The sequence below is a fragment of the Sturnira hondurensis genome, unplaced genomic scaffold (assembly GCF_014824575.4).
Source record: "Sturnira hondurensis isolate 20B ecotype Veracruz unplaced genomic scaffold, ASM1482457v3 Scaffold0013537, whole genome shotgun sequence".
NCBI lineage: Eukaryota > Metazoa > Chordata > Mammalia > Chiroptera > Phyllostomidae > Sturnira > Sturnira hondurensis.
In genome coordinates, this window is record NW_028086168.1 from 3,003,813 (window position 1) to 3,031,769 (window position 27,957).

At 39.1% G+C, this 27,957-nt stretch overlaps 2 protein-coding genes across 6 annotated transcripts in view; one reads left to right on the forward strand and one right to left on the reverse strand.

Moving 5' to 3' along the window:
- CP (ceruloplasmin) overlaps window positions 1-27,957 on the forward strand; it is an 84,999-nt gene that overhangs the window by 53,920 nt on the left and 3,122 nt on the right. The window contains exons 13-19 of one of the 3 annotated variants that reach the window (XM_037061847.1): window positions 1,731-1,873; window positions 3,131-3,259; window positions 6,252-6,358; window positions 7,782-7,998; window positions 8,424-8,563; window positions 9,874-10,036; window positions 24,425-24,526. In XM_037061847.1, the coding sequence (XP_036917742.1) occupies window positions 1,731-1,873; window positions 3,131-3,259; window positions 6,252-6,358; window positions 7,782-7,998; window positions 8,424-8,563; window positions 9,874-10,036; window positions 24,425-24,525 (1,000 nt within the window). In that variant the 3' untranslated portion in view covers window position 24,526. Of the gene's footprint in view, window positions 1-1,730; window positions 1,874-3,130; window positions 3,260-6,251; window positions 6,359-7,781; window positions 7,999-8,423; window positions 8,564-9,873; window positions 10,037-13,441; window positions 13,735-24,424; window positions 24,527-27,957 lie in introns of those variants that run through there. The other 2 variants (XM_037061848.1, XR_005068771.1) reach the window with 2 other exon arrangements.
- The window catches only part of HPS3 (HPS3 biogenesis of lysosomal organelles complex 2 subunit 1), a 43,214-nt gene continuing 32,295 nt past the window's right edge, over window positions 17,039-27,957 (reverse strand). The window contains exons 14-17 of one of the 3 annotated variants that reach the window (XR_005068773.1): window positions 27,609-27,716; window positions 23,065-23,240; window positions 22,304-22,394; window positions 17,039-17,845 (exon numbers count right to left, since the gene is read on the reverse strand). Coding sequence is in view for 1 of the 3 variants with exons in the window: in XM_037061849.1 (XP_036917744.1) it covers window positions 17,718-17,845; window positions 22,304-22,394; window positions 23,065-23,271; window positions 27,609-27,716 (534 nt within the window). In the remaining 2 variants the exon portion in view is untranslated. Of the gene's footprint in view, window positions 17,846-22,303; window positions 22,399-23,064; window positions 23,272-27,608; window positions 27,717-27,957 lie in introns of all 3 variants that reach the window. The other 2 variants (XR_005068772.1, XM_037061849.1) reach the window with 2 other exon arrangements.

Genomic DNA, 27,957 nt, shown 5'->3' on the forward strand with positions numbered 1-27,957 from the left:
TTCAGGTACTGCCCATGTATAATGTGCATCTTTAATTTCTCCTCAAAACTTTGGGCAAAACAGTATGCATTATACATGGTGAAATATGGTCTCATGTGATTCCATGTTTCTTTCTTTCTTTATTGGGCTATCCTCTTGTGTTCATGTGCCCTTTTCTTGTCATTGATTTTCACACTTGTACCCAGATGAATGCCTCGGTTCAGAGCTAAATACTATTTTCCTTACCAACTATTTGCTCTTTATCTCTTCTCCAAAGATTTTTGTTATTAGTCTAGTAATCAGTTATTTCACATTCTTTTTTAAAAATTTTAATTGTTGTTCAAGTTGTTCAAAAATTTTAATTGTTGTTTCTGCCTTTTACTCCCGTTCCAGNATTTCTCCTCAAAACTTTGGGCAAAACAGTATGCATTATACATGGTGAAATATGGTCTCATGTGATTCCATGTTTCTTTCTTTCTTTATTGGGCTATCCTCTTGTGTTCATGTGCCCTTTTCTTGTCATTGATTTTCACACTTGTACCCAGATGAATGCCTCGGTTCAGAGCTAAATACTATTTTCCTTACCAACTATTTGCTATTTATCTCTTCTCCAAAGATTTTTGTTATTAGTCTAGTAATCAGTTATTTCACATTCTTAATTTTTTTTTTAAAAATTTTAATTGTTGTTCAAGTACAGTTTTCTGCCTTTTACTCCCGTTCCAGCCTACCCCCCCAGCCCTCCCCACCTCCCTCCTGTTCCACCCCCCTTGTTTTTTCTGTGTCCTTTATACTTGTATTTCACATTCTTAAAACTTTTATTTGTAAAAGAATACTTTAAATTCTTGAGGTCAGGGTAGCAGATACGGTCTCTGCCCTCCAAGGACTTCCAAGAAAATATGGTTCAAAACCACCAATAACAAGTACATTATGGGAATGAAAAAATAAGTTCAGCATGAGCAGAAGTAACTTCAGGGCATTGGCTGGAGCTTCAGAAGCATTTGTTTGGAGCCGCCTCCCCTATAACCGTGTTTAGCCTTTGGTAGTGTTCCGAGCACTTCCCCTCTGTCGTCTCCTGCACATCAGGCACCAGCCCTTGGTGGACATGATTTGAAAGATCGGGGTGGGTATGTGTTCAGATCTGGGGTGTACAACATGGCTGGTAACCTGTAGCTAAGCAATGGTTGGCTGGTCAGTTTGACGGCAGTGATGAGTGTGATTTGTGGAATAAAGAAGTAAAAGGTTGTTTCAGCAATTGGGGTAAAACAGTCAAAAGGCTACAAGAGCCAGTAGGAGTCAATAAAAACTTTAGGTAAAGGAAATATTGAGAAAAACATGGCCGTTTCAGTTCCTACAGACCAGAAGCATTATAGTAGTCAGAGAACACTTCATTGGTGAAATCTGGACCCATAACATTTTAGAGCTATAAATAAATCTTAGAGAGGACCCCCTCTGATGCTTCATCTTAGGGGAGAAGAAACTGAGGCTCTGATAGGTAATAACTAGCCGGAGGTCGCTTTCGTGGGAGAGTCAGGGCCAGGACTCAGATGGCTCTGCCTCAGTCTAGGTGCACTGTCCACATCACGTGTCTGTTTTTAATGTCTTGCAATGGGGGGGAGGGGGTAGTATTAAAAACTAGCATAATTACTTAAATAAGAACTGTATGTTTATTCAAAATTTAAAATTTAAAACTCCACTTTCATTAAGACAAGCACTAACCTCAGTGTCTGTGTTTGTGTGTGTGTTTTTTTAAGTGTTTCGAATAATGCATTCTTAGATAAGCAAGAATTTTACATAGGCTCAAAGTACAAGAAAGCTTTGTATCGGCAATACACGGACAGCACGTTCGGAGTTCCGGTGGAGAGAAAAGCTGACGAAGAACACCTGGGCATCCTAGGTACTCAGACAGCTGCAGTCCATCAGGTGTGGGTTAGTGACGTGCTGCCACGGCCAGTGACAGTCCTTGTACAGGGGACACAAGGACTGTTATATTGTTATAACATTATAACAATATAATGTTATATTAACATTATACTTAATGTTCTCAATTCATATAACAAAGTTATTTAAATAAAAATGGTAGAGATCTTTGAGTTGCTGCTCAGTTAATGAATCACTTAATAAAGCCAATTAGATCTTCAAAAGTAAAAATAAAAATTATTCAATAAGAATGAGAAGCCTATGACTGTGGCATAATAAAATATTATTTCTTTTTGTCAGAAACAACATATTATCCCATATAGTAATGAAGTTGCATATATTTGGTGTTTATCAAACTGATACTTACCGTTTTGGTGAAATTCCTAGAAATTCCATTCTAATGAAATTCTTAACCGAATTCTTCATTATTCTCCTATCCACCCCCCCTAAAAAATAGCTATTTACTTTTAAAATTAAGATGTAAATGATTAATTTCAAGGAAAAAATGTACACATATATAAGTAAATAAGAGAAAAAAAGGGTTATCGTTCACAAAGCAAGGGGAAAAGTTGCCTTCAGTATTTTGGGAATCAGTTTAAGACAGGTGTCTAGGAACTTGACCAATACTGTTCTTGGAAATTTCCTTCAAAACCATCAAGCGCAGGGGACATGGCTCCGAATCACGCTGTCTCCACACTAATGGAGTTTACTGGGCCTGGTTATCCTCAGCCCCAGAGAAAGACACCCAAGGGATAATGCAGGGTTGCTGGCTAAACAGAAATTCTCTCAGACAGGAGACAAGCTAAGATTGGCTGTGGAGGAGAAATGGGAGGGGAACACCCACCCGATCAAATGCTGGATTGCCTTCATTTATTAAGTCACCCTCAGAAAATTCTGGAAGTCCAAATGCTGAGATCGGTATTCCTGACCAGGGATGGGTCACAGCCGACTCAACACAATTTAGGCCAGTAGAGGTTTGGGGACTTTCAGGCCCAAACCTTCATAGGACTATAGATGAGGTGCACCGTCTGCAGAAGCAGTCATCACCACGGGTTTTACCCTGAATCCTCTGGAATTAGGGATAAATCCAACAGTACTACAGTGAGAAGCCGCAGGGGTTAAAACAGACTCTGGCTTTACGCTAAGAAATTTCCCCTACCTGTGATTTTATTACTGAGTTAGAACTTCCAATCTAACAGGCATATAAATCACCCTTCCTTTTCTCTCTCACCAGGTCCACAACTTCATGCCGATGTTGGAGACAAAGTTAATATTATCTTCAAAAACATGGCCACAAGGCCCTACTCAATACATGCCCATGGGGTGAAAACAGAGAGTTCTACAGTTACTCCAACTTTACCAGGTACTTGTGGGGGAGGTGCAATAGATTTTACAGCTTTTCCACTAATGACTGTCGGAAAGGCACTCCTTCCAAATGAGTGTGTCTTGAGAAAGTGAAGAAAGAGGCAGTCAAGAGGGGACACAGGGAGGTGTGTCTGCATGTGTGTATGACTACATGCACTTGCCAAAAACATGCACAGCACTGTAAGGAAGACTCTGACGGTGCTGCACATCTACCGACCTTCATGTCGGAGTCCCCAGGGATGGTCTCTCTGCACAGCCAGAACACCCCCAGGTAGCCTTTGACCAGCCTGAAGGTAGCTGCATGTTTCTGTGACTGTGTCTGAGGACAGGATCCTAAGGACAGAGGCTGCTGCATGAAATTTTAAATCTCCAGTATCTAATCCATTATCTGGTTGTACTAAGAACTCAGTAAATACTGTTCATTTAATAAATGTTTAACAGAGTAAAAGCTGAAATGGTTTCAATACTGCAGTACATTTTCTTTAGTAAAAAATGGTATTTTTCAGCTATTAGTTGTAGAGTTGGCTCCTAGGAAGGGACCATTTCTCAGTAATTTAGTAGTTCCCAAATACAGGGTAGGGGGAAAGTAGGTTTACAGTTGTTCGAATGGAAAATAATACAATAATTAATAAATAATAAGAATAAACTATTTTGCATGCTCACCACTGTATACTTTCTTTTGTCCCACCCTGTGTATCAAGTAAGAAAAAGTAAATTGCTCTATAAGGTTTCTCTTGTCAATTTAAGGGCATTGAAGTGAAAAGCCCTGCTTTCCTCATCCTCATAGTCTTCCTAAAGAGATCAACAATAAAGAAATCAAATATGAAGTTGTAAAGAGCACTATGAAAGCAATGAAGGCAGATGAGTGAGAATAAGTAACAGTAGTACTATTGTAGGTAGGGCGGTAAGGAGGGCTTCTTCGAGGAGGTGCCGCTGGTAAAGACACCCAAGTGCTAACAAGTAATGAGGTACTTCGTTGGGAAGAGTTGTTTAGGAAGAGCATTCTAGGTCCCAAGATAGGAGAAGACTTGGTGTGTCTGAGAAACAGCAAGGAGTCCAGAGGGGAGAGCAGAGCAGACGGGAGAGACAGAAGAGATGAGATGAAAAAGGGTAGTGGGCTGGATGCAGAAGGAGGGAAGGTGGTCTCGGAGGCCATGGTCAGGACCTCAGATTTTATTCTATAAACCCGTGTGAGGGTTTGAGCTGGAGAATGTCAACCCTAAGAACACTTTTTAAAGGACTGCTCTGGCTGGTGTATAAGTGACTGTAGGGGACAGGGGAAGAATCAAGGGTCAGTTAGGGGCTATTGCAATAATCTGGGTGAAAATAATGAGACTTGGGCCAGGTTAGAAACAGCTGATGCGGTGAGTTGTCATATTCTGTTCTATTTTAAAGGTGGTGCTAAAAGGACACCCTGAAAGACTGGGCATTAGGGAATGTGAGGGGAGGAGGAATCGTGAAGATAGCTCCAAGTTTTGGGCCCTGAGCCCTTGGTGACACAGCAGGTTAGGCTGGGGAATGGTGAAGGAATGTCATTATTTGGCTTATGAAAATAAGAGTATAGATGAAGAGGCAATATATTCCAGAGGTAAATCTACGCTTTATTCCCAGTGAAATGTTCTGCTTATAAAAAGGGTGAGGACATAGGGGCAGGTAAGAGGGCTGGAGGAAAAAGGAAAAAGACTATTGAGACCATCCCTCATGTCCTGCTTGGTTTCCTAATAAAGGTTTGTCAGACTCTGGCTCATTAAAATCTGACAGCATGAAGAAGTAATGGTGAAGCCTACATAACGAGTAGACACAAGCGGCCATAGCTGAAAGCCAAGGTCTTGTGAGCAGATGTACTGGAAGCCCTGAGGTGACTGGAAGCAGAGATCAGGCTGGAGAAGAGCACAGAACACAAAGAAGAGGGTAGAGGCCTTCACAAGATTGGAGGGTGGAGCCACTAGCCATCTTCAAAGTCTCAAGGGGAGGGTATGAGCCTGCATGCGACAGAGTTGTGACAAAACAGTGTATGGTATGACAGACGGAATGGGACAAACTAGAGAGGAGGTCAGTGGCCCATTAAGTCAAGGTCAGATGACTCCTCGCCAGGTACTGTGAAATCACTGAGGATACTGATGAGAAGGGAGAAAAGGAAGGTCATGGTGAAGCTGAAGGAGTCGCACAGGGCAGCTCAGATATACAGACACAGAGACCACGTGGAAGGTGCTAGAACTGTGGGGAAAATCACTTGATAGCTGATAGAAAAAAAGTGTATTAGAAAAACGTACATCAAGCTAAGAAAAGGTCTGTTGCAAAGTCTCTTCAAATTGTATGACTGGAATTGCCACTGTTACCTAACAAAGTCGAGGAGTTTGATGCCCTTCAAGCACAGAGGAACTGAGAAGAGCAGATATATTCATCAGGCAGCCAGACAGGGAGACAGGAGGCCGGGCTCAGATCAGTCTTCCTTAGACAAGGGCTTGGAGTAAATTTAAACAGTGAGGTTAGGAAGGAGCTATACATAGCAATTAATTCTAACTTAAGGGCTCGGGTCGGATGACCTTGGAACTGAGTTATCTGAGGTAAGGAATGGGCAGGGTGAGAGAAGGTATGAAGAAATTCCAAGTGGGCAGGGTCTGGCTGGGTGAGATCCAGGAGCCCTGATGTTATCTCCTAAAAGCCGCCCCCCACCCCCCTGCCACCTACCACTAAAAGAAAAAGGGAGGAAAAAACTACTAGGCCCTGGTTTAGGTGCTGGGGCCTGATTTCGACACCCCCTGGTTTCCATGGTGGTGCACATGTGTCAGGTCCAGCTAATTCACAACTGACAAAGACAGAAAAGTACATCTTACAGTTTGCCTTAAAACTAGATTTCTGAAAACAATTTTGAATATTACTACCTTTAAAATCTAATTTCCTTCGCATTTCCAGTTTCTGAGTCACTGGTTATCAACATTATGTATATATCAAACATAACCAAATGCATTAACACTTGATTAATTTAGGTGAAACTCGAACTTACACATGGAAAATCCCAGAAAGATCTGGAGCTGGAAAAGAGGATTCTGCTTGCATTCCATGGGCCTACTATTCAACCGTGGATCAAGTTAAGGTAAACTTCAAATCCTTCGTGTTCTGTGAAAAGTCCCAAAACAGACACAGAATTGAAGGAAGATGAGGTTACAGATTTCCTGTGGCCCAATTCTATCTACTGTAAATTCCCAGGAAAGTAAGCTGCTCTGCAATTTACTTTGGTTTCTTTGTTTTCTTTTCTTTTTCCTTGTTATGGTTTGTTTTTAAGGATACAACTCTTATCACTGCTGATAATGGATAATACAGATTTAAATATTAATACAGTATTTTATTTCCCTTTCATGTCAAAATACATTAAACGCAAAGAATTGTTGTACTTGATTTCAGAGCTCTACTATTACATGGTAATAAAAAAAATGCTGATCTTGCCAGTCAATCATAGCACAACTAATGCTACTGTTTGATTAAATATTTCAAAGCCAATGAAACACTCAACAATGGCACATCAGAACAGATCCCAGGTCTAGTTCAAATCTTCCTCCTGAGTTCCACACTTACATACACAGCGGCCAAACAAACATCTCTACCATGTCACACAGGTGCTGAAAACTCAGGAGCTCCAAAATGGAAACTGAGATCTTCCTCCACCTCCGCCTGTTGTAACAAATGGCACCATAAGCACCCAGTCTCCTCAGCTGTTCAAGCTAGAACCCTGGAGATACAAAGTATCTAAAGCTCCCCCTCAGCTCACCCAGGGCCCAGCCACCCAGATCTCAGTCCAGTCCTTCTGTTCGTCTCCTTAGATCAGGTCCTTGTAATTCATCCCAGCTGCTTCAGCGGCCCCTTACTCTCCAGCCTCTGCCTATTCCACACCTTCCTTCCAGGATGACTGTTCTAAAATGCAAATACGCTTCCATTCCATGTTCAATTTTTCAATGGCTACCTATGTCCCACAAGACAAAAATCTAAAATTCCTGAACATGCTATGACTCAAAGGTCCTTCAAGAACTAATCTGCTACTACTAATGCACAGCCAAAGCAAACTTCTCCTAGATTTAAGTCTCCCTCCTCTGTGTCCATTGGCACTGCCCATACCTCTGTCACAGCAAGTGGTTCATTTCTTCTATTCCTCTATCTTCCTTCCCAGACTGAGTTCCTGGAGGGCAGGGGCTTTAAACAGTGCGCCTCTGGATTTTCAGTGACTGGCATAGTGCTTGGCTTATGGAATAAGTAAATCACCACTGTTCATTTGGGGTCCTTCTAAATTGCTGCTCATTAGCTGAGCCAATATTTGGCCTCTGCATCCACACAACCTTTGTTCACCATTGTTCCAGTTTAACAGCTTTGGGTAGAAAGTTATTGACTTAACAGCGCCACCTTCAGCGAAGTTTACCAGCTAAATCGGTCCTTTCAAAATCCGGAGGCCAAGGGTAGTAAGGTCCCAGGTCTCCGAAATTCTGACATGCATCACAACAATGACTGAACCTTTTGCTTGTTTGCAGGATCTCTACAGTGGATTAATTGGCCCATTGATTGTCTGTCGGAAGCACTACCTGAAAGTATATAATCCCATAAAGAAACTGGAATTTTCCCTTCTGTTTTTAGTATTTGATGAGAATGAATCTTGGTACCTAGATGACAACATCCAAACATACTCTGATCACCCTGAGAAAGTAAAAAAAGATGATGATGAATTCATAGAAAGCAATAAAATGCATGGTATGAAACATTCTTCTAAAACATTTTTTCCCTTTTCTACTTTCAGATCAAACTACTCTAGAGACTATTCATTTGCTTCATTTTATGATGAACCATTGTCTGCCTCACTTTGTGAGGCAGAAATTTTGTCCAGAGTAAAAAGGGGACTATATTCAAAATCGTCTATTAACTTCTCTCCCAGTTCCAAAGTCTCTGGGAGAGAGACTTTTAAATAAACTCAGATTTAGGATTAAGGCTTTTTGTGCTAAGCAACTAGAACAGCAGTGACATTGACCTTAAAGTATCCATTTCCCTCATTTGTTGTGAAACAACTTCTATTGACTCAAAAAAGATCCCATTCATCACCCTAATACTCACTTTTTGTGAAATAGCTGTTGGTTTAAAATACACTGAAAGATAATATGAAAATTGTGTGCTTTCCTCAGCTATTAATGGAAGAATGTTTGGGAACCTGCAAGGCCTCACAATGCATGTGGGAGATGAAGTCAACTGGTACCTGATGGGAATGGGCAACGAAATAGACTTGCACTCGGTGCATTTCCACGGTCACAGCTTCCGATACAAGGTAAGAGCCAGCCATGGCCATTATTCTTTCTCTATTTGAAAATGGTTTAATACAAATGAAGAAAATAATTCCTCAGAGAGACTTATGAAAAATTGGAAGTTTCGAAGATAACTATTTTCCTTTTTAAAATTTATGAATGATTTTTATGGTTAGAGAAAGAGGAAGGGAGAGAAACAGGGAAACAGTGATCTGTTGGCTGCCTCTTGCGCACACACTGACTGGGGACCAGGCCTGCAACCCAGGCATGTGCCCTGAACTGGGAACTGAACCATGAGTGACCTTTCACTTTGCAGGATGACGCCCAACCAAATGAGCCATGCCAGTCGGGGCAGGAGAAAATGATTTTCTAGCCTTTGTTACACCTGGGGCTCTTCCTGGGATTTGCTGTTTGTGCTGAATTTTCATGGCGTTCTGCTCACATATTCCTGAGCAATGACTTTGAATAGAAGCATTAGCAGAGAGGGTAGGAATGTTCCCATAACAATGGATCAGATGAGAGACAAGACTTTCCTATAACCATTGCTTGCTCTGAATTCTGGACCTTAAACGGCCTGACGTGAACAAGATCATCAGTGTGGTGTCAAGCGACTGGTACCCAGATCTCAACCCTGCTACTTCTCACCAAGTGCTGATTTCAGCAGGAGTCAGTTGCGCTTTTGGAATTACTTACTTTTGAGTTAGTGTAGAAAATTCAGACGCTAACAAAAAGCACACTGCAGAAAAGGCCATTTTATTATTTGTATTTTGGTTTACATAGATGTTTTATTCCTAGAAGACTTTCAGTTCAATCCCTAATGGAAATACTGCCGAGTACTTTTGTGTTTAGTCAAGACTTTTACCTGAACTGCTTTGAGTTTCGGCTTTTCCATTGTCTCCCTTCCTGCACCCCTCATTTCCCTACCTGCCCTGAAGTCTCACAGACAACCTAGTCTAGGGTAGGTTCAGCAGCAGTGAGATTGTGGCTGAAGTGGGGCCACAGCTCAGTTCCCTTGCATAATACAAGTACCCTGATAAAAACAGCAAACCAGAGTTGAAGTGTGAGAGGTAACGGGTAGTATTGATTGATGGCTGCTTTCATCACACCTTTCCTTCACACTCACCCGATGGCCCACAGTGCCAAGGCTTTAGCAGGAATGCAAGGAACATCTATCTCACTGTTGGTATTAAACACAAAAATATACAGGGCATTCTTTTTTTTTTAACAGATCTATTTTCCTAATATCCTTCAGCAGGCCAATGAAAAATTGTTTGAATGAATTCTCACATAGCATAAACATTATATGAATGTTCTTGTCATTTTTCTGATTAAGCACAGGGGCATTTATAGTTCTGATGTCTTTGACGTTTTCCCTGGGACATACCAAACCGTAGAAATGTTTCCAGCAACATCTGGAACCTGGTTACTCCACTGCCACGTCACTGACCACATCCATGCTGGAATGGAAACTACGTACACCGTTCTGCCAAATAAAGGTGAATATCAAGCTAGTGATTCTAAAAGTCAGACAGCACACACATGATTAAGATACACCACTTTGCCTAAATACTTCCCCCAATATGAAGCATTTGTGATCTGGCTGTTCTTTCTTCCTTTTCTACCTCTGAACAGATTTTTTTTTTTTACTGTTAAATGGTATAGGATACTGCTTTTCTAACAGTTCTGAAAATAGCACCAATCCTCTCTAATCTGGGACAAATCAACACCAATTTGATACAATGTAATTATACTTAAAATGGATATGAGAGCAATCATATTTTTATAAACAAATTAACCATGGCTTACAGACATATTTAATTTCTTTCTTAAAAGAAGACATTAACTTTTTTCTAGGTATTACCTGGCACACTCTCCCAAATCAATATAATTTCAAATATGCAATCAGGTGGAACAATATCTCTCTTCATTCTGGAGGGAGGGAGTGTATTCTTGATTATTGTTTATGAAAGACTATCTTAGTCTGTTTGGGCTGCTACAACAAAATACAAAAGAGCAGGCGTTGATTTTCATAGTTCTGGAGGCCATCAGTCAGGGTGCCGGCATCTGGGTGAGTGAGGGCCCTTCTCCAGATCGCGGATTTCTTGTGTCCTCACGTGGCAGAAGGGTCCAGCTAGCTCTCTGGAGTCTCTTTAAAAAGGGCACACATCCTATTCATGAGGTCTCCACCCTCATGACCTAACCACTTCCCAAAGGTGCACCTCCTAAGACCATCATCCTGGGCATTAGATTCTCAACACACAAGTATTTTTTGGCAGGGGTGACACAGACATTCAGATCCCAGCAAAGATCTAGGAAAACAATAGAATGTACACGCCCCACTCCTCCCACCCCAGCAGCAGCACACTCTGCGGTGTAGTGCGCACATGCAGACACACACGCACACACAGAGAGCAAAAAACACAGGAAAACAAATGCCCTTTTGTGCATAAACTCTAACACAATGTATTGTACGAAAGAGTGAAATTCCTGCTTGGTGGTTCAGGCTGTGGGTCTTCTGTGTTCAGAATTGTTGGAACTGGCGATGGCAAATACAACGGGGAAATTGGGTGAACAACTCCTTGTGTTTGCTCTTAACATGGGTATAAAGGGAACATGTAAGTGGAAGAAAATATAGAACTACATACATTTCAAAAATTTTAAAAATCACTGATATTTCAGCCATTAGTGCAAATGAAAAGTTTTAATCTCTCCTGGTTCTTACATGAACATCTTGCACCATGAAAAACTACTCCCACTAAAACTCTTTATCACAAAGAGGGCACCGAGGGCACCAGAACACCCAAGACTCAACAGGCAAACAAACTGCTGGGCTTAATACCAGAAACGGATGAGCAGGGTGAAAAGTCAGAAATGAGAAAGAAAACTTTAGCTTTTAAAAGAACATTCACACACACGTTTACCACACAAAAGGATGGTTAGAAAAATAACCAAGAACCCTGGCTGGTGTAGCTCAGTGGATTGAGCGCGGGCCTGCGAACCACACGATCGCGGTTCGATTCCCAGTCAGGGCACATGCCTGGGTTGCAGGCCAGTTCCCGGCAGGGGACACACCAGAGGCAACCATACATTGATATTTCTCTCCTTCTCTCCTTTCCTTCCCCTCTAAAGATAAATAAATAAATCTACAAAAAATAAAATTAAAAAATTAAAAAAAAAATAACCAAGAGCCAGGCAACAGTGAGGTAGGAATTTCATGCACGCAGATGGCCAGAATGCAGAGGATGCTGCTATGGGCTAATCTCACACACAGACAAGGATAAGATTCCTCCACGAGCCTGGAGGAAAAGAAAGAGATGACTGCTTGGTTAAGACAGAGGAGATGGTTTTAAAAGCCATAGAGAAAATTGTAGAACAAATAGAAAATCAGGAGAAACATGTTGGGAAAAAAAGATTAAAGAGAAATTTGGCATTTACAAAAGAAAAGATATTACGGGACTGAAAGGAGCAGTAATGAATAAAAAAGGACAGTTTAAACTATACACAGAAAAACAAGGAGCCACATTTACCAGGCCGAATTATCTTTAAATGAAAGTTTAATAAAGCATTTGGGCACGTTTACGTTAATTCTGAATCCCAGAAAAGTTTCTTCCTACCACAGCACAGACATGAGAGTTTTGCAGGTTAGAGTGAAGTCTTTCAATACTATGCACCAGGAGAGATACAATTTCCTTCCTGCACCCTCCCCACAAAAAAATTAGAAAAAACTGTGGATATCCTGTCTTATTTAAGGTAATGTTTCATTTCCCCTACCAGAGGAAGCACAATAAAGACCTCTTATGACAAATATAAAAAAGGGTACTTTTTTTAAAGACTAACATTCTTGTGACAGTCAGATAACTTTTTGGAGCAGTCTGTATGGGAAAAGCGTGCTTAGCATTAAGTTCCTTATAGGCAGGGACTGTATACTCTGTATTTCTAAGTACCCAAATCCATCCAATACTCTGCTTGGTATATATCTAAAGACATATTAATTCAATAAAGGAATTTAAAAAGTTTTTGGACATAATGTCAGGTTTATAGAAAAGTTGCAAGAGCAGTACAAAAAAAAATTCCATATACCTTTCACTCTAACCCACAAATGTTAATTTGTGGGTTTTGCATAGCCACATTTGCTTTTTCATTCTCTCTCCTATCTCCCCCTCCCCCCCACACACATATTCTATACCTACTGTAAATATATGCTCATGTTTCCTAAAAACAAGGAGAGTCTCATAAATACAACATACCTACAAAAATCAGGACATAAAAAATGATCCAATACTACAGACCCTTTTCAAACCACCCCCTGCCAATTGTTCTAATCATGTTCTTCATAGAAAAAGAAAATCCCGTTAGTGTGCTGTGACCAGCTGGCACGTCTCCTCGGCCACCCCTAGTCTGGAACAGTTCCCTCGGTCTTTGTCTTTCACAACTTTGACATCTTTAAAGAGTGTCCTTCAATTTGGGTTTGTCTAATGTTTCCTTATGATTAGATATAGATTATGCATTTTTTGGCAAGACTCACAGAAGCAATACTATTTTTCTCAGTACACATGTCAAGAGGCACAAAATGTTGATTTGTTCCCTTACTGGTAAACCCTGAGCATTCGATGAAGGAGCTGTCTGCCAGGTTTCTCTGTTGTAAAGTTGCTCTTTTTCCCTTTATAATTAAAAAGGATCCTGAGTGGGGGAGTACTTTTTCTTTAAACAAAGCAGTGCTGGAATGAAAGGTGTGTTTTTAAGCATACACACAGAAAAATATAGATGAATCAAGAATAATTAGACAAAATTAGAATACATTTTTAAAAATTAGAATACATTTAAAGCATCATGCACTAATTTATTAAATCATATGGTATATACTATTTTTAATAATGGTCTTAAAATTTCTTTTTCTATAGAGACCAAGTCTGGCTGAAAGAAATAAATTGGTGATAAGTGAAAAAAAAAACCAATTCATTATAATATCTGTGAAAGTGTTGAATAGAACGGTTACTTTGGAATGGCTATATGGATTAAAAAGACTGAAAACATGTATTTTGTGCATTTGTGGGGAAACTGTGTTACACTGTTTCACATGCAAAGATCAATAGACTATTACACATGGACGGCTCTAATATGCTAGGTGATGTAACTGATTTATATAGACTATTCATATCACCATCATTGGGGCTCTACAAAACTATATTTAAAAGAAAAATCTATGACCAGATGTCCTGGATGGTCCTCAAAGAACTACTATAAAGATGCACTGAAATGTCTCTAACCACTGGATTCCCCAATAACCCCCCAAACATGCTGCTGACATCATTCCTAATGAACCAGTGGACATGGGGATACAGGAAGTAAATTTAAAAAGAAAATATAATAAATAAATAAATAAGTTAAATTTAAAATAAAATGTTAAAAATAAAATGTTAAAAATAAAAATTCCAGATATGAGGGTGTTTTTTAAATTTTATCATTCAATTACAGCTGATGCAATCTTTTCCCCATTGTTCTCCCTTTCCCCCACTCCGCCCCCACCCCCAGCTCCCACAGTCAATCCCCACCCTGTTGTCCATGTCCTCAGGGCCTTTATGCATAAAGGATGCATTATGTTTCTTGATTTGACCCTTCCCCTTCTTTCCCCCATTATTCCCCTCCCACCTCCCCTCTGTTCACTGTCAGTTTGTTCCTTCTTTCCATATTTCTGGTTCTCTTTTGCCCATTTATTTTGTTCATTGGGTTCCACTTATAGGTGACATCATATGGTATTTGTCTTTCACCACCTAGTTTATTGCATTTAACATAATGCTCTCCAGACCCATCCATTCTGTTATGAAGGGTAGGACATCCTTCTTTCTTTCTGCTGTGTAGTATTCCATTGCGTAAATGTACCATAGTTTGATCCACTCATTTACTGATGAGCACTTAGGCTGTTTCCAGCAGTTGGCTATTGTAAATAATGCTAAGAACATTGGGGTGCATAGGTTCTTTTGGTATTTCTGGATTCTTAAGGTATAATCCCAGCATTGGGATCACTGGATCAAAAGGCAGTTCCATTTTCAGGGTTTTTTTTTTTTTGAGGAAATGCCATACTGTTTCCCATAGTGGCTGCACCAGTCTGCAGTCACACCAACAGTGCACTAGGGTTCCCTTTTCTCCAGATCCTCTCCAACACTTACTGTTTGTTGATTTGTGTATGATGGCCATTCTGACTGGTGTGAAGTGGTATCTCATTGTGGCTTTAATTTGCATCTCTCTGATGGCTAGTGGTGTTTACCTTTCATATGTTTATGGGCCATCTGTACGTCCTCCTTGGAGAAGTGTCTGTTCAGATTTGTTGCTAGTTTTTTAAATTGGATTGTTTGTGTTCCTGGTGTAGAGTCATATGGGTTCTTTACATATTTTTAAAATCAAACCCTTAAGTGTCATTGGCAAATGTTTTCCCACATGGTTGGTTTCCTTTTCATTTTGCTGATGTTTCCTTTAGCTGTGCAGAAGCTTTTTAATTTGATGTAGTCCCATTCGTTTATTCTTTATTTCCCTTGCTCTTGGAGATATATCAGTAAAAATATTGCTGTATGGAATATCTAAAATTTTTGTGCATGTTTTCCTCTATGACTTTTACATGTTTTATATTTCTTTTATCCATCTTAGGTTATGGTGTAAGTTGGTTGTTGAGTTTCATTTTTCACATGTAGCTGTCCAGATCTCCCAACACCATTTGTTGAAGGGGCTATTTTTACTCCATTTTATGCTCCTGACCCTTTGTCAAATATTAATTGACCATAGAGATACGGGTTTATTTCTGGGCTCTCTATTCTGTTCCATTGATCTGTGTCTGTTCTTATACCAGTACCAGACTATTTTGATTACAGTGGCCTTGTAATATACAGGGTCTGGCACAAATACCCTTTATTACAAAAACCTTTTATTACAAAATCATGAGCATGTAATTCTGTTAACATATCACACTCAAGCACACCATATGACATTTTAAATGAAATGTTCAAATTAAAACTATAAATTATTACACCCATACTACCATCCTACCAACCACACTCAAGCAGGTGTTACTTCTGCTGGACCCTGTAGTTTCATATCAGGTATTGTGATCCCTCCTACTTTGTTTTCTCAAAGTTGCTGAGATTATTGGGGGTTGTTTATGGTTCCATCTAAGTTTTTGAAATATTTCCTCAATATCTGTGAAACATCTCATTGGTATTTTAATAGGGATTGCATTGAATGCTATCTATAAATTGCTTTGGGTAGTATGGACATTTTAATGACGTATATTCTTGCAATCCATGAACACAGTATATGCTTCACTTTATTTGCATCTTTTTTCAGTTTTGTGAGTATAGGTCTTTTATGTCTTTGGTTAGATTTATTCCTAGGTACTTTCTTTTTCTTGTTGCTATAGTAAGTGAAATTTTTTTCCCAGTTTCTGTTTCTGATATTTCATTGTTGGTATACAAAAATGCCCTTGATTTCTGAATATTAACTTTGTATACCACTGTTTTGCCAAATTCATTTATTAGGTTAAGTAATTTTTGGTGGCAATTATAGGGTTTTCTACGTACACTATCATGTCATCTGCAAACAATGAGTTACTCCTTTCAGAGTTGGATGCCTTTTCTTTCTTTTTCTTGTCTGATTGTTGTGGCTAGAACTCCCAATACTATGTTGAATAGACATGATGAAAGCAGACACCCTTCTCTTGTTCCTGATTTTAGGGGGAAAGCTTTTAATTTTTGCCCATTGAATATGATGTTGGCTGTAGGTTTTTGTATATGGCTTTTATTATGTTGAGGTATGCTCCCTCTACTCTCACTCTGCTGAGTGTTTTCATCATAAATGGGTGCTGTACTTTATCAAGTGCCTTTCAGCATCTATGGATTAATCACATGATTTTTGTCTTTCCTTTTGTTTATGTGATGTATTATGTTTATTGATTTGCAAATATTGTACCACCCTTGTATCCTTGGATGGATCCCACTTGATCATGGTGTATGATCTTTTCCACATATTGCTGGATTGGATTTTGTTTTAAATCCTCGCCAGAGAATACGTTTATTGATTTTAGCGAGAGGAGGGAGAAAGGGAGGGAGAGAGAGAGAAACATTGTTTGGTTGCCGGTTGCCTCTCACAGGCATCCCAACCTGGGATCAAATCCGCAACTAGATCTGTGCCCTATCCCAGGAGGGAACCTGCACACTTTTGGTATCTGGGACAACTCTCCAATCAACTGAGCCACTTGACCAGGGCCCAGATCTGAGTTTTAGGAATCCTTAAAGAAATGGTCAAAAGGATATGAATCTGGAACTGGAGAAAGGCAGAGTAAAGAAGTCATTCTACAGGTTAAATCATGATAAAGATGAATGTCATCAGGAGAAAAGCTCCAAAATATAGTTGTGGCAGATGCCTGGTGAAGAGCATTTTTTTCCCAGCCTTAACTAAAGTCAAAGCACACTATCAATGAGCTGAACTTGGACTTAAAACTGTTTATTAAGAGGTTAAAAAAGAAGACACGGTTGTGAATACAATGAAACATTCTTTTATTTTCATATACAGTCTAGCTGAAAGAGCAAGAGGACACATCAACAAAAGCGGAAATTATGTTTTGGCTGAAAAACATGCATTCAAACAAATCACATTAATAGCCAGACAAGAAAGTTAGCTTTGTAACGTCTACTTCCTTTGATTCGGAGAAAAATGCTGCATGAGTTTTAAAAGTAACAACAACAACAAAAGTTTGAAATCTTTTGTGGGAAATTTGTTTTAAAAAGTGACCCAGTAGAAAAAACTGGAAAAATCAAGAAGATGAAATTCTGGACTACTTGGAGGGACATTCTTTCACACATACTTGCAAAATTGTTCTGTGTTTGTGGGATGAAAAGATTGTCATGTCTCCAACAACAGTAAACTGATATTCCTTGAAATAAATGTCAGTGTCTGCCTTTAAAAATATATGCCTTCTTTCAGGAAATTCTTATGCCTTGTAGCTTTTTTACATCTGGACAATTAAATGGATTCAGGTAATAAATTATAAAATACTTGCTAGGGTAAGCAATCTGAGAGCATCTACAGTATATGTACAAATTCAATGTGAAAATCCTTTATTTTTACCTTGCATTCAATTTTCGAAAACTCAGTCTCATATGCTATTGTGCTGGCTTTCAAAAGATACCTTCAAGTCACTGATTTCTTTCGGCTGCAGTAAAGAAGATAAGGCAAGAAAAATGCTGCAGCGCCATCTTCTGGAAGAACATTCAAGAAATCCCGCAGTTCTAGTTCCACAGCAACAACTGACAGTGTTTCTGTTTGCAGGAAAGAATGTCTGAGTTAGAACTAAATGTCTTTCACCCAATTCTCTTGTCATTCAACCAATTAGAAGCTAGTTCAGGTTCCAAATGTTATAATTACAAAAGAAAACACAAACTGTCTTTTAAGGCCACATAATACTTTATGGTTTTACAACTTGTTCTTTCTAGAATCCTTTGAAGTTTATTTTGTATTAGCCCCATGCACTTTGGATTTACTATTTCATTACTAGATTATTACAATATTTTTCAATAAATTTCTGATAATCTTCTAAAATGCAATCATTTGAGCACTATTTTTAGTGGTAGAACTCAGCTAATTCAAAATATTTGCCAGGACAGGAATTACTATTAATTGTTGAATAACATTTTCCTAAATCAGTTCCTCTCTGACATTTTCAAGTTACTAATAAGGACAAAGCTGTTTTCATGATCATTTTACCTTTTTCTTCCAAACTGCAAAATAATGAGCTCTAGTTAACATTTTAAATATTAAGAAGTTTAGCAAACATTTTTATAAAGATAACTATGCAATTTCATGTTTCTGTTTCTTCCAAGTACACACATGCTTCCCTCTGCTGGGAAGAGAACGGGTGACACTTAAGAACGATGTTCCCTGACAAACATACTTGAGTGCCACTCCTAATCTTCACATGTCCGTCACTTGCTCTATTCGCCAAGTGACTGAAATGAATCTGCTCGAGTGTGTGCATCCATCCAATGTTTTATCTGTCCAATATTCAGCAACCTAAATCACCCTTTCCACAAAGGAATGGCATGCCCTGGTTGCTGAAAGGTCGTGAATGGAACAGCAGTGATACTGGGAAAGATCCCTACCTCCAGAATCAGACAGACCTGCCAGGGATCATACTCTTCCCTGGTGACTTCTCTCTGGTAACTTTAAGAAAATCACTTATCCTCCCCAGTCCTAGTCTTCTTATCTATAATGCAGTATCGTTTGCTAGCTTCCAGAGTCCTTTGAGAATTAAAATACAATGATGCATATCTAACATATAACAGAAACTTAATATTAAGTACCATTTTGTAAAAACCAGGTGAGAAATTGTGAATTACCAATGCTTCCCTATCAAACCAGATTTTTTAGCCTAAATGCGGAGTCTGTAAGTGACGTCCTACATACAAAACCACTGCGTTGGGGGCCAGTGCAGAGTGGTTACAGAGCCTATAAAACAGTCTTGTCACCACCCAGTTCTCTCCTGCCAATCAGTGAGGGGTTAATACAGGTCATAACTCCAAGACCAAGGTCAATACCTTAAATCCTTAGTGTGCCTAGAAAATATTCATTAAAAACTGAAAACAGTTATTTCTAGCTGGTGGTACTTTAAATGACTTTTTAAACTTTATTTTTATAATTTACTAAAGTATAACAATTTGTAACAATAAGCACAGTTCACTATCAGAAAAATAGTAACAAATATTTCTTTGAAACAAATAAACCAACTACTAACCTCTCTTTCAATGGCTCTGCATTAATGCAAAGGCTCTCAACCAGTCTGACTTTGCCCCCAGGGGTATCTGGAATGTCTGGAGACATTTGTTTGTCCTAACTGAGACAGTGCTATTGGTATTCAGGAGTAGAGGCCAGGATGCTGCCCAACATCCTAAAACATACAGGAGACACCCACCCCCACACACACAAACACACAAATTATTTGGTCAAAAATGTCAACAGTGCCAAGGTTGAGGAACTCTGTATTGGAGATATGAAATCCATGCTCCTACGCATGTAAGTCCCTGACCTCCATCTCAAACCCTACCATCTTGCAATTTTGCCTAATATTTTACTCTAGAGTTATCCCTGAACTTCTCATTAGTCCCAGGATATTATGAGTTTGGCCTGTTTCAGGTCACTCAGTAAGTAGCAAACCTGGAACTCAGCTCCAATTCTCCAGGCTCCCATCCTGGGCACTTCTCAGTGTACTACAGCTGCCAACAAAAAGATCTCCCTTGAAAATGGATCTGAATTAAGAGTCTCCCCTTTGAATTAATAAATACTTACAGAAGGCTTTCTATGAGAGGCACGTTGCTGGTGAGGGGGTACAACATGAAAGTGACTGAAACACTATACCAGCTCTTGACGTACAAGCACCTAATAAAGGTCAATCACACACAGTACAGTCCCATGAGCCATACACACGTGTGTGTACAAAAACAAAGATATTTTGAAGATACAGAAAATAGGAACATTTGGAGGGATGATTATGGGTAAGTTAAGGGTAGAGTGTTTGTGAATGTGAATCAGAAAAGGATGAGAAGAAAACATAATCGGTGGACATTTCTCGCAGCACTTTTTCTGATTATTTCCTCAGGCAAGGGACACACAAAAAATGGGACTACATCAAACTAAAAAGCTATTGCACAGCAAAGCGAACCATTAACAAAATGAAAAGACAATCCACTGAATGGGAGAACATATTTGCCAATGATAAAGAAGTAAGGGGTTAGTATTCAAAATTTATAAAGAACTCATACAACTCAACACACACGCACACCAAAAAAAATCCAGTTAAAAAATGGGCAAAGGACCTGAATACACCCTTCTCCAAAGAGACATACAGATGGCCAATAGACATATAAAAAGGTGCTCAACATCACTAATCATCAGAGAAATGCAAATTAAAGCCACAATGAGATATCACCTCACACCTGTCAGAATGGCCATCATCAATGAATCAGCAAACAAGTGTTGGTGAGGATGTAGAGAAAAGGGAACCTCGTGTACTGTTGGTGAGAGCGTAGACTGGCGCAGCCACTGTGGAATACAGTATGGAGTTACTTCAGAAAACTAAAAATGGAACTGCTTAAAACATAGCAATTCCACTTCCAGGAATATATCCTAAGGGTCCAAAAATTTGAAAGAGTGTATGCATCCGTATGTTCATTGCAGCGTTACGTCAAATAGCCAAGATGTGGAAACAGCCCAAGTGCCCAGTAGATGTATAGATAAAAAAAAACTGTGGTGCATTTACACAATGGAATACTACTCCACTGTAAAGAGGAAGGAAATCTTACTCTTTGCAACAGCATGGATGAACCTGGAAATTATTATGCTAAGTGAAATAAGCCAGTCAGAGAAAGACAGGTGCCATACGATTTCTCTCGTATGTGGAACCTAATGAACAAAATAAGCTAACAAAAAAGAAACTGACTCATAGAGAACAGACTGGCAGTTGTCAGAGGAGAGGGACCTTGGCGGGGGCGCTGAGTGAAAAAGGTGAAGGGATTAAGCAAAAATCAAAAAAACAAAACAACCCCTCATATACAAAGACAATAGTATGGTGATTACCGGAGGGAAGGGGGATAGAGGGAGGTAGAAGAGGGTAAAGGGAGAACAAACGGTGATGGAAGACTTAACGTGGGGTGGCGAACGGACAATGTAATACACAGATGATGCATTATCCAACTGTACACCTGAAATCTATATAATTTTATCAATCAATGTCACCCCAATAAATTGAATAAAAATTACACATAAAAAAGAATGAAGAAAGAATCTTTTGAGTAAAGTAGTGAAGACATGGACTATCTGCACTAAAAAGTGATCTACCAACACAAAAGATCAGTTCAAAATCGTGATAAATTTGACACAGGTGAGCAGGGCAATCAAGCACCTGACAATTCCATCTCCTGAAAACCAAAAATCACTCAGACAGATGGTCAGACAGAAAGTTAGTACAAAGCTACCTCCTCCCAGTCGTGAATGGAGATTTTCAGAAACACACTTTCCAAGGGCTGCAGGCTCTGCCTAACGCTTTACAAATCAATGACCTTTGCTGGGAAATACAATCCCAACACTATCCATTTCTAATATTTTATGCATACTAAAATCAATATAACCATACTCTCTGTCATCAGACCAACAACTAATTAGTGATATTAACACACAAGAGTAGAGTACTTGATACCCACACATGTATTGAGATTCACAAATGACTATGAATTATGGAAATTCAAATAACAACTAATGCTGTAAAATATTGCATAATTTAGAGACACTCAACTTTTAAATCCTTGATAACCTTGTCATTCTTCAATACTTAACTTACAACTATGATTAATAATGCTAATCATCTCAATTTCCTACATAAAGTAAATTAAGCACTGAGATCACTAATAAAAATGTAACAGTCTTAATGAAAATTCAAATTTTCAAAATACTGAGGCTGTGAGTTTCTATGCCTGTGATAACTTGCTAGGTATGTGAAAAGATTAACTTAAAAGCATCAGGTCTATAGCTAGACGAGATAAAGGAATATCAAATGTGATGGGGGAGCGTCCGAGTGCGGAAAATAAGCTCTCCAGAGGGTTCTGAGAGCCTCTTCACCTCACTTGAGAATCACATGAAAAACTAGAGAAGGCAAATCTTTAACAAATTATGAAATCTAAAACTAGGATGCAGTTAAATTTATAATCAAGCAAAAATAATCGTTTTACCCTTTAATGATGACAGGTAGAGTTGGTACTTCTCTCCACCACATTTTATTCTCTGACAAAGTTCAGGAAGTAGTTTTTTCCACCACAAAGTCTATCTTAGAAAAAAATGAATAAATTTTAAGTTTGATCCATTTTACTTTAACTTCCAAGACTCAGAATAAGAACAAGTTTCCAAGAACAAGAATAAGAAGATCATGCAAGAAAGGTACAGGGCAAAAATACATCATTTTGGTCAGGGCAATAAACTTTGTTATAACAGAAGTTACGTCAGCAGCCAGTCTTCTGCTTAAACTATAACATGAAGGTCATTTTGTAGCTTGGAAATCTAATAATATGTATATCATACATGTGTATGTGGCTACTTTCAAAAAGAAACATAGACATATCCTGGATTATTTCTTAGGTGGCAAGAAGGAAGAAAGGAAGATGAGAAAAAGTACTAAAGTCTGAAACTCTAGTTTCTGAACTAAAGATCGTGTAGCCCAGAAAATGCTTTCCCATCATCACTTTCCACAGTCTTCATAGGTTACTGTTTCTCCAATGAGAGGTTTTTAATGAAGATAACATACCATTGCCATACATTTTAATAGCCTCCAACCGTATTCAAAACACATAACATATTAAATATACATGCTCATTTGGCCCGCCCAGTCCTGTGAAGCTAGACTGGCACAATTTGTCCCTATTTTGCAGCTAAGGCAACAAGATGATCAAATCTGATTATCACTGATCAAGCCTGAAAAGTAATCTGAAAAGCATACCCGATTCTCTTCTTTCAGTTCGTGGTTAGCATACGGAATGATGGCCTCCGGGCACCTCTCCAGCAGTGTGTCGATGCACTGCTCATACTCCTTCAGACGCGTCCGACACAGAACCTGGACGCTGAGGCCAGCAACTGTGTCTTCTGAGAGAGGTTCCAAGAACGGAACAATGGAAGCTATGTCAAATGAAGGACCACACATAAGAGACTATGAACAGAAAAGTAAAATGTTATGGAATGAAGCACCCAAAAATCTAAAGCACAAAATACAGAGACAATTTTTTAAAAGACTACAAACCTCACTTGCCCCCCACCGCAAAAAATATGCAATTTTAAAGCACATGCATATGATATTTATTTAGTGGGGTAAAGCATTAAATAATATTTAAGCCAATTCTAGTTTAAAGAATAACAATCTGTTTGATAGAAAGCAATCATTTAAAAAACAACATGATTTCACTTGCTTTGGATAGACTGCATTTTAAAACTAGCAGAAACCCTTTAGGACTCTGTCCTAGAACACCGCAGTCAGCGATTCACGTTCAATGACGTTCGTCACAAGAGTATTTATAACACGAAACACCAGAGCAACCTGAATGCCTCACAAAAAGGGATGAGCAAATCATGGTACCTTTGTACGATGGGGTATTATAAAGGCTACTTAATGACAAAATGCTCATGATAAAATGATAAGTAAAAAAATTTCAGTACAAAATTATATTCAGGGCATGATCAGTTTGTGAACTCTACACAGATACCTACACATACAGAAATGCCTTTGGAAAAGCACAGAATTTGAAGAGAGATCAGCTCAATGAATGGGAGGACTGAGCCCACTTTTTTTCCCCTGTATTTTCCAAACTTTGTATAATAAGCATGCATTATATATAAACAAAACTGAAATTTAAACAAATTTAAGAAAATCAAAGCAATTGTGAAGAACCTAATAATTTGTATCAACACCATTTTGTTGAATAACAGAGCAGGTACTATTTCAGCATACAAAACTGTAATCAATTTTACTTTTAGGCATTTAAACTGTAAATACAGCTGACACTTAGCAATGCACATTTGAACTGCACAGGTCCACTTGTTTGGTTTTTATTTGACCTGCAGAGTTCAAACCTGAGTTGTTCAGGAGTCATCTGGCTGCTGGGAACCTACGTATGCTGAGGGCCGACTCAAATTGTATGTGAATTTTCCACTGTGCAGGCAGCTGGTGACGCTAAGCCCCATAACCTTAAAGAACAAACTGTACTGCTCCTGATTCTACCACCAAAGTAATCTGCTTCCCTTTTTTCTAGATAAAGATGAGGTGATTATATACTGATTTTCTTCTTCTTATATCCTTTTTGCTACAGCTTCTCAAGCTCACAGGAGGATATGGAGTGTGAACTATCTATTTACAGTCAGTGTGATTATTTTATTCCAAATTTCCACCAAGGAATGGCTGAAAGAATAAGGTTGGTCCCTTTTCTTCCTTCAAGCTAATCTGCTTCCTTCAACTTCATCTGAGTATTTCCTGACAAAAAGATAGCAAATATGAAATAAGGTGGACCTCCCAACATAAAAGAAAACACAGATTATTTCTATATTCAACTTTTGATTACTTAAGACAATGGGCTGGGTAGGAAGGAGCAAGGTAGGAGTAACCCAAACCATGGTTTACAATGAAACTAGTCAAAGCTTGCTACAAAATGGATTATCCATGAATTTTTACTTAGTTTTATCCATATCATCAAGAAGTTTAAAAATAAGGACCACGAGAAAGCACATATACACTACTGAATTTAAAAATGGTCCAAAGATTACTACTCCTCTTTAGAGTACGCCTTTTTTCCAGTTGTATTTTATTGCTTATGCTATTAGCATTGTTGCCATTTTTTCTCCCTTTGCCCTCCACCATTCAGCCCCTCCTCAGGCAATCCCCGTATTGTTGCCCATGTCCACAGGTCATACATATATATTCTTGGGCTACTTCCTTTACCTTCTGTCATCCAGTACCCCCTTTCCCGTCTGACAGCTGTCATCTGTCCAATGTATCTGTGCTTCTGTTTCTGTTTTGTTTGTTAGTTTATTTTGGTCATTAGATTTCATGTTCAAGTGAGATCATATGGTATTTGTCTTTCACTGACTGGCTAATTTCACTTAACATAATAGCCCCCAGGTCCATCTGTGCTGTGGCAAAGGGTAAGAGTTCCTTCTTTTTCACTGCTGTGTAGTATTCCATTGTGTAAATGTACCACAACTTTTTTATCCACTCATTTACTGATAGGCACTTAGGTTGTTTCCAGATCTCAATCATTGTAAATAATGCTTTTATAAACATAGGGCTTCATATTTTTTTTGTATTGGCATGTGAGGATTCTTAGGAGATAGTCCCAGAAGTGAAACAGCTGGGTCAAAAGGAAGATCCATCAGACTGCTCCTTTTTTCTTTTTAAATATTGGGAATGGACGCCTCTCTACCCACAAGCACCCACACTATTCACCCCCTTCTCTGGTCTAGACCCCTCACCCTCAACCAGCTCTGCAGGGCTGGAACCCAGGCTTCTCTGCTTCTCCACATATACAATCAACTGCCACTCTTAGGTGAGACGGTTGGCAAGGAGGTGGGTGTGGAGCCCATGACAATTTGGGCAAAGGGTAGAGTATTTACTAGTTACTGTATCATTTCAAGTAACAGCTTTTTTGACAGGTAGATGATTTTTATATTGTTTTTATTTTAATTTTTTGCACAAATATGTATAATATTATACTGACTGAGGACGTGAGACACAGCACGTCTGTGTGGTGGTGATGGTTCTGAACCTCCCCATTCCCCTAGGGGAGAGCCACATGAAACTGAAATCTTTTTGTTTTTTGAGAGTTATTTTGTTTTAAATGACTAGGACTCACAGATTACCTAGAAGTTCAAGCCGACTACCTTTCTATCCTTGAACAGCAAAGACTCCCAGAAAGAACCTACCTTTTTTAAATACTTTAAAATGGACTTTAGAAGACCACTGAATTATACTTTTTCAAGCAGTGATTATAAACATGCTTGATAGCTTATCAGGTGAGGTTTAACAGCACTTGTTACAATAATGATTTTATATATATCATTAGCACATATGTCCCAGGAAAGTAAGCCCTGTCTTGTCCAATGCTGTACACACTTATAGCTCATGTTCAAGGAAAATCTGTGAAAGGAACAAATTTGCAGCCTCTATATCAAAAGGGTACCAAAGATAAGAACCAACACGAATCATCTTTGTTGATTTTTTAAAGATTGTGAGTAACTCCACTTCTGAAGACAACACAGGCTACCCAGAGGCTGTCTAAGCAATATCGTCTGTTGAGCTTCCCTCCCAACCCGGACCCCCAATTTTGGTTTCTGAAAGCAGTAATAACACTGACACCTGTTCCTACTGTAAATCAGGGGTTGCAAGCTCAAAAACCTCAAGAGGCCCAAAGGCATCTGGGTGTAAGGAAAATGGACACCACACATTCAGTACATGGACCACAAAGACACTGAGATGAGAACTGTGGCAGGGAAGACGGCATGAGCACTGCCCAAGGGGAGCTGCTAGTTGGCTCCAACCTGCAGGTCTCAGGTAATGAGGGCCCGTGGTTACCAATTCCGCTGAACTTTTCAAGAGAAACTTGAAATTCACATTCTTAACTAAAAGTGTAAATCTTTATACATTGGTAGATCTATTGGGCAGACCAAGCTAAACAGATTTGGGGGTTCCATGGGTCCTGGACCACCAAACTACATTAAGCAAAGTCACATCCACATGTAGCCCAGCCTGATCCACCAAACTGAAATGTAGGCTTTACTTCTCATTTGCAGTCAAAGCACTGTCATAGTCAGAATTCTTGCAGAATGATCTACATTCTCTGATCATATTTCTTACTTTAAAAAAAACCCTGCCCTGGCAGGTGTGGCTTAGTGGATTGAACACTGGCCTTCAAACCAAAGAGTCACCAGTTCAATTTCCTAGTCAGGGCACAAGCCTGGGATGCAGGCCAGGTCCCCTATAGGGGGTGCACAAGAGGCAACCACACAATGATGTTTCTCTCCCTTTCTCCCTCCCTTACCCTCTGTCTAAAAATAAATAAATAAAATCTCTTTAAAAAATAAAAAAAATCCTTTTTAAGAGCCAGATAAATTGGCTATTTTAACTTATTTCCTATAAAACAGATAACAGTGGTTACATTGGGCTAGGAGCCTAAAATGTATCAGTGAAGGCTAAAAAAACCATGAATTATATTAATAAAACTGTGCTAAACATTTGCCACATTTGCATTTCACAAAGTTTTTTCAAGCACATGCTGAAAAAGCAAGACAAGCATGGGACTTGGACGCTCACTCATTAAGGTACTGAAACCAGCCTTCCTGTGAGCATTTCAGGCAGAGGCAGGAATTCCCCCCAGAGTGCCTGAGCCTGCCTAACACTGGATTTTGTCCCTTAAAATTACACACTCTAGATTAATAGACACCTAAGGTCTTACCAAATGTATATCCTACATTAAATTGTAATAAAGAGGCATTTTTATTTACCTGTAATTTGGAGAGATCTTCTGTATAATGTGAGTCAGCTATGGAATCAGATGATATTAAGACATTAACCCATGGATAGATTAAGCCATAATGACTACAGGCATTTATCTAAAATATAAAAGAAATTAACATAAACAAAATACAACAAAACAAGATGTCTTAGAATTCTTCATTTAGAATAAATGAAGAATTATTTATTCTAAAAAGAACAAGTAATCACTAACTGTTAGCCATGCCACAGAACTAAGTATACACTTTCCTGGGAATAGACAGGGAAGTCTTGCCCTGGCTGATGTGGTTTAATGGATGGAGTGCTGGCTTGCAAAACAAAGGGTTGCCAGTTCGATTT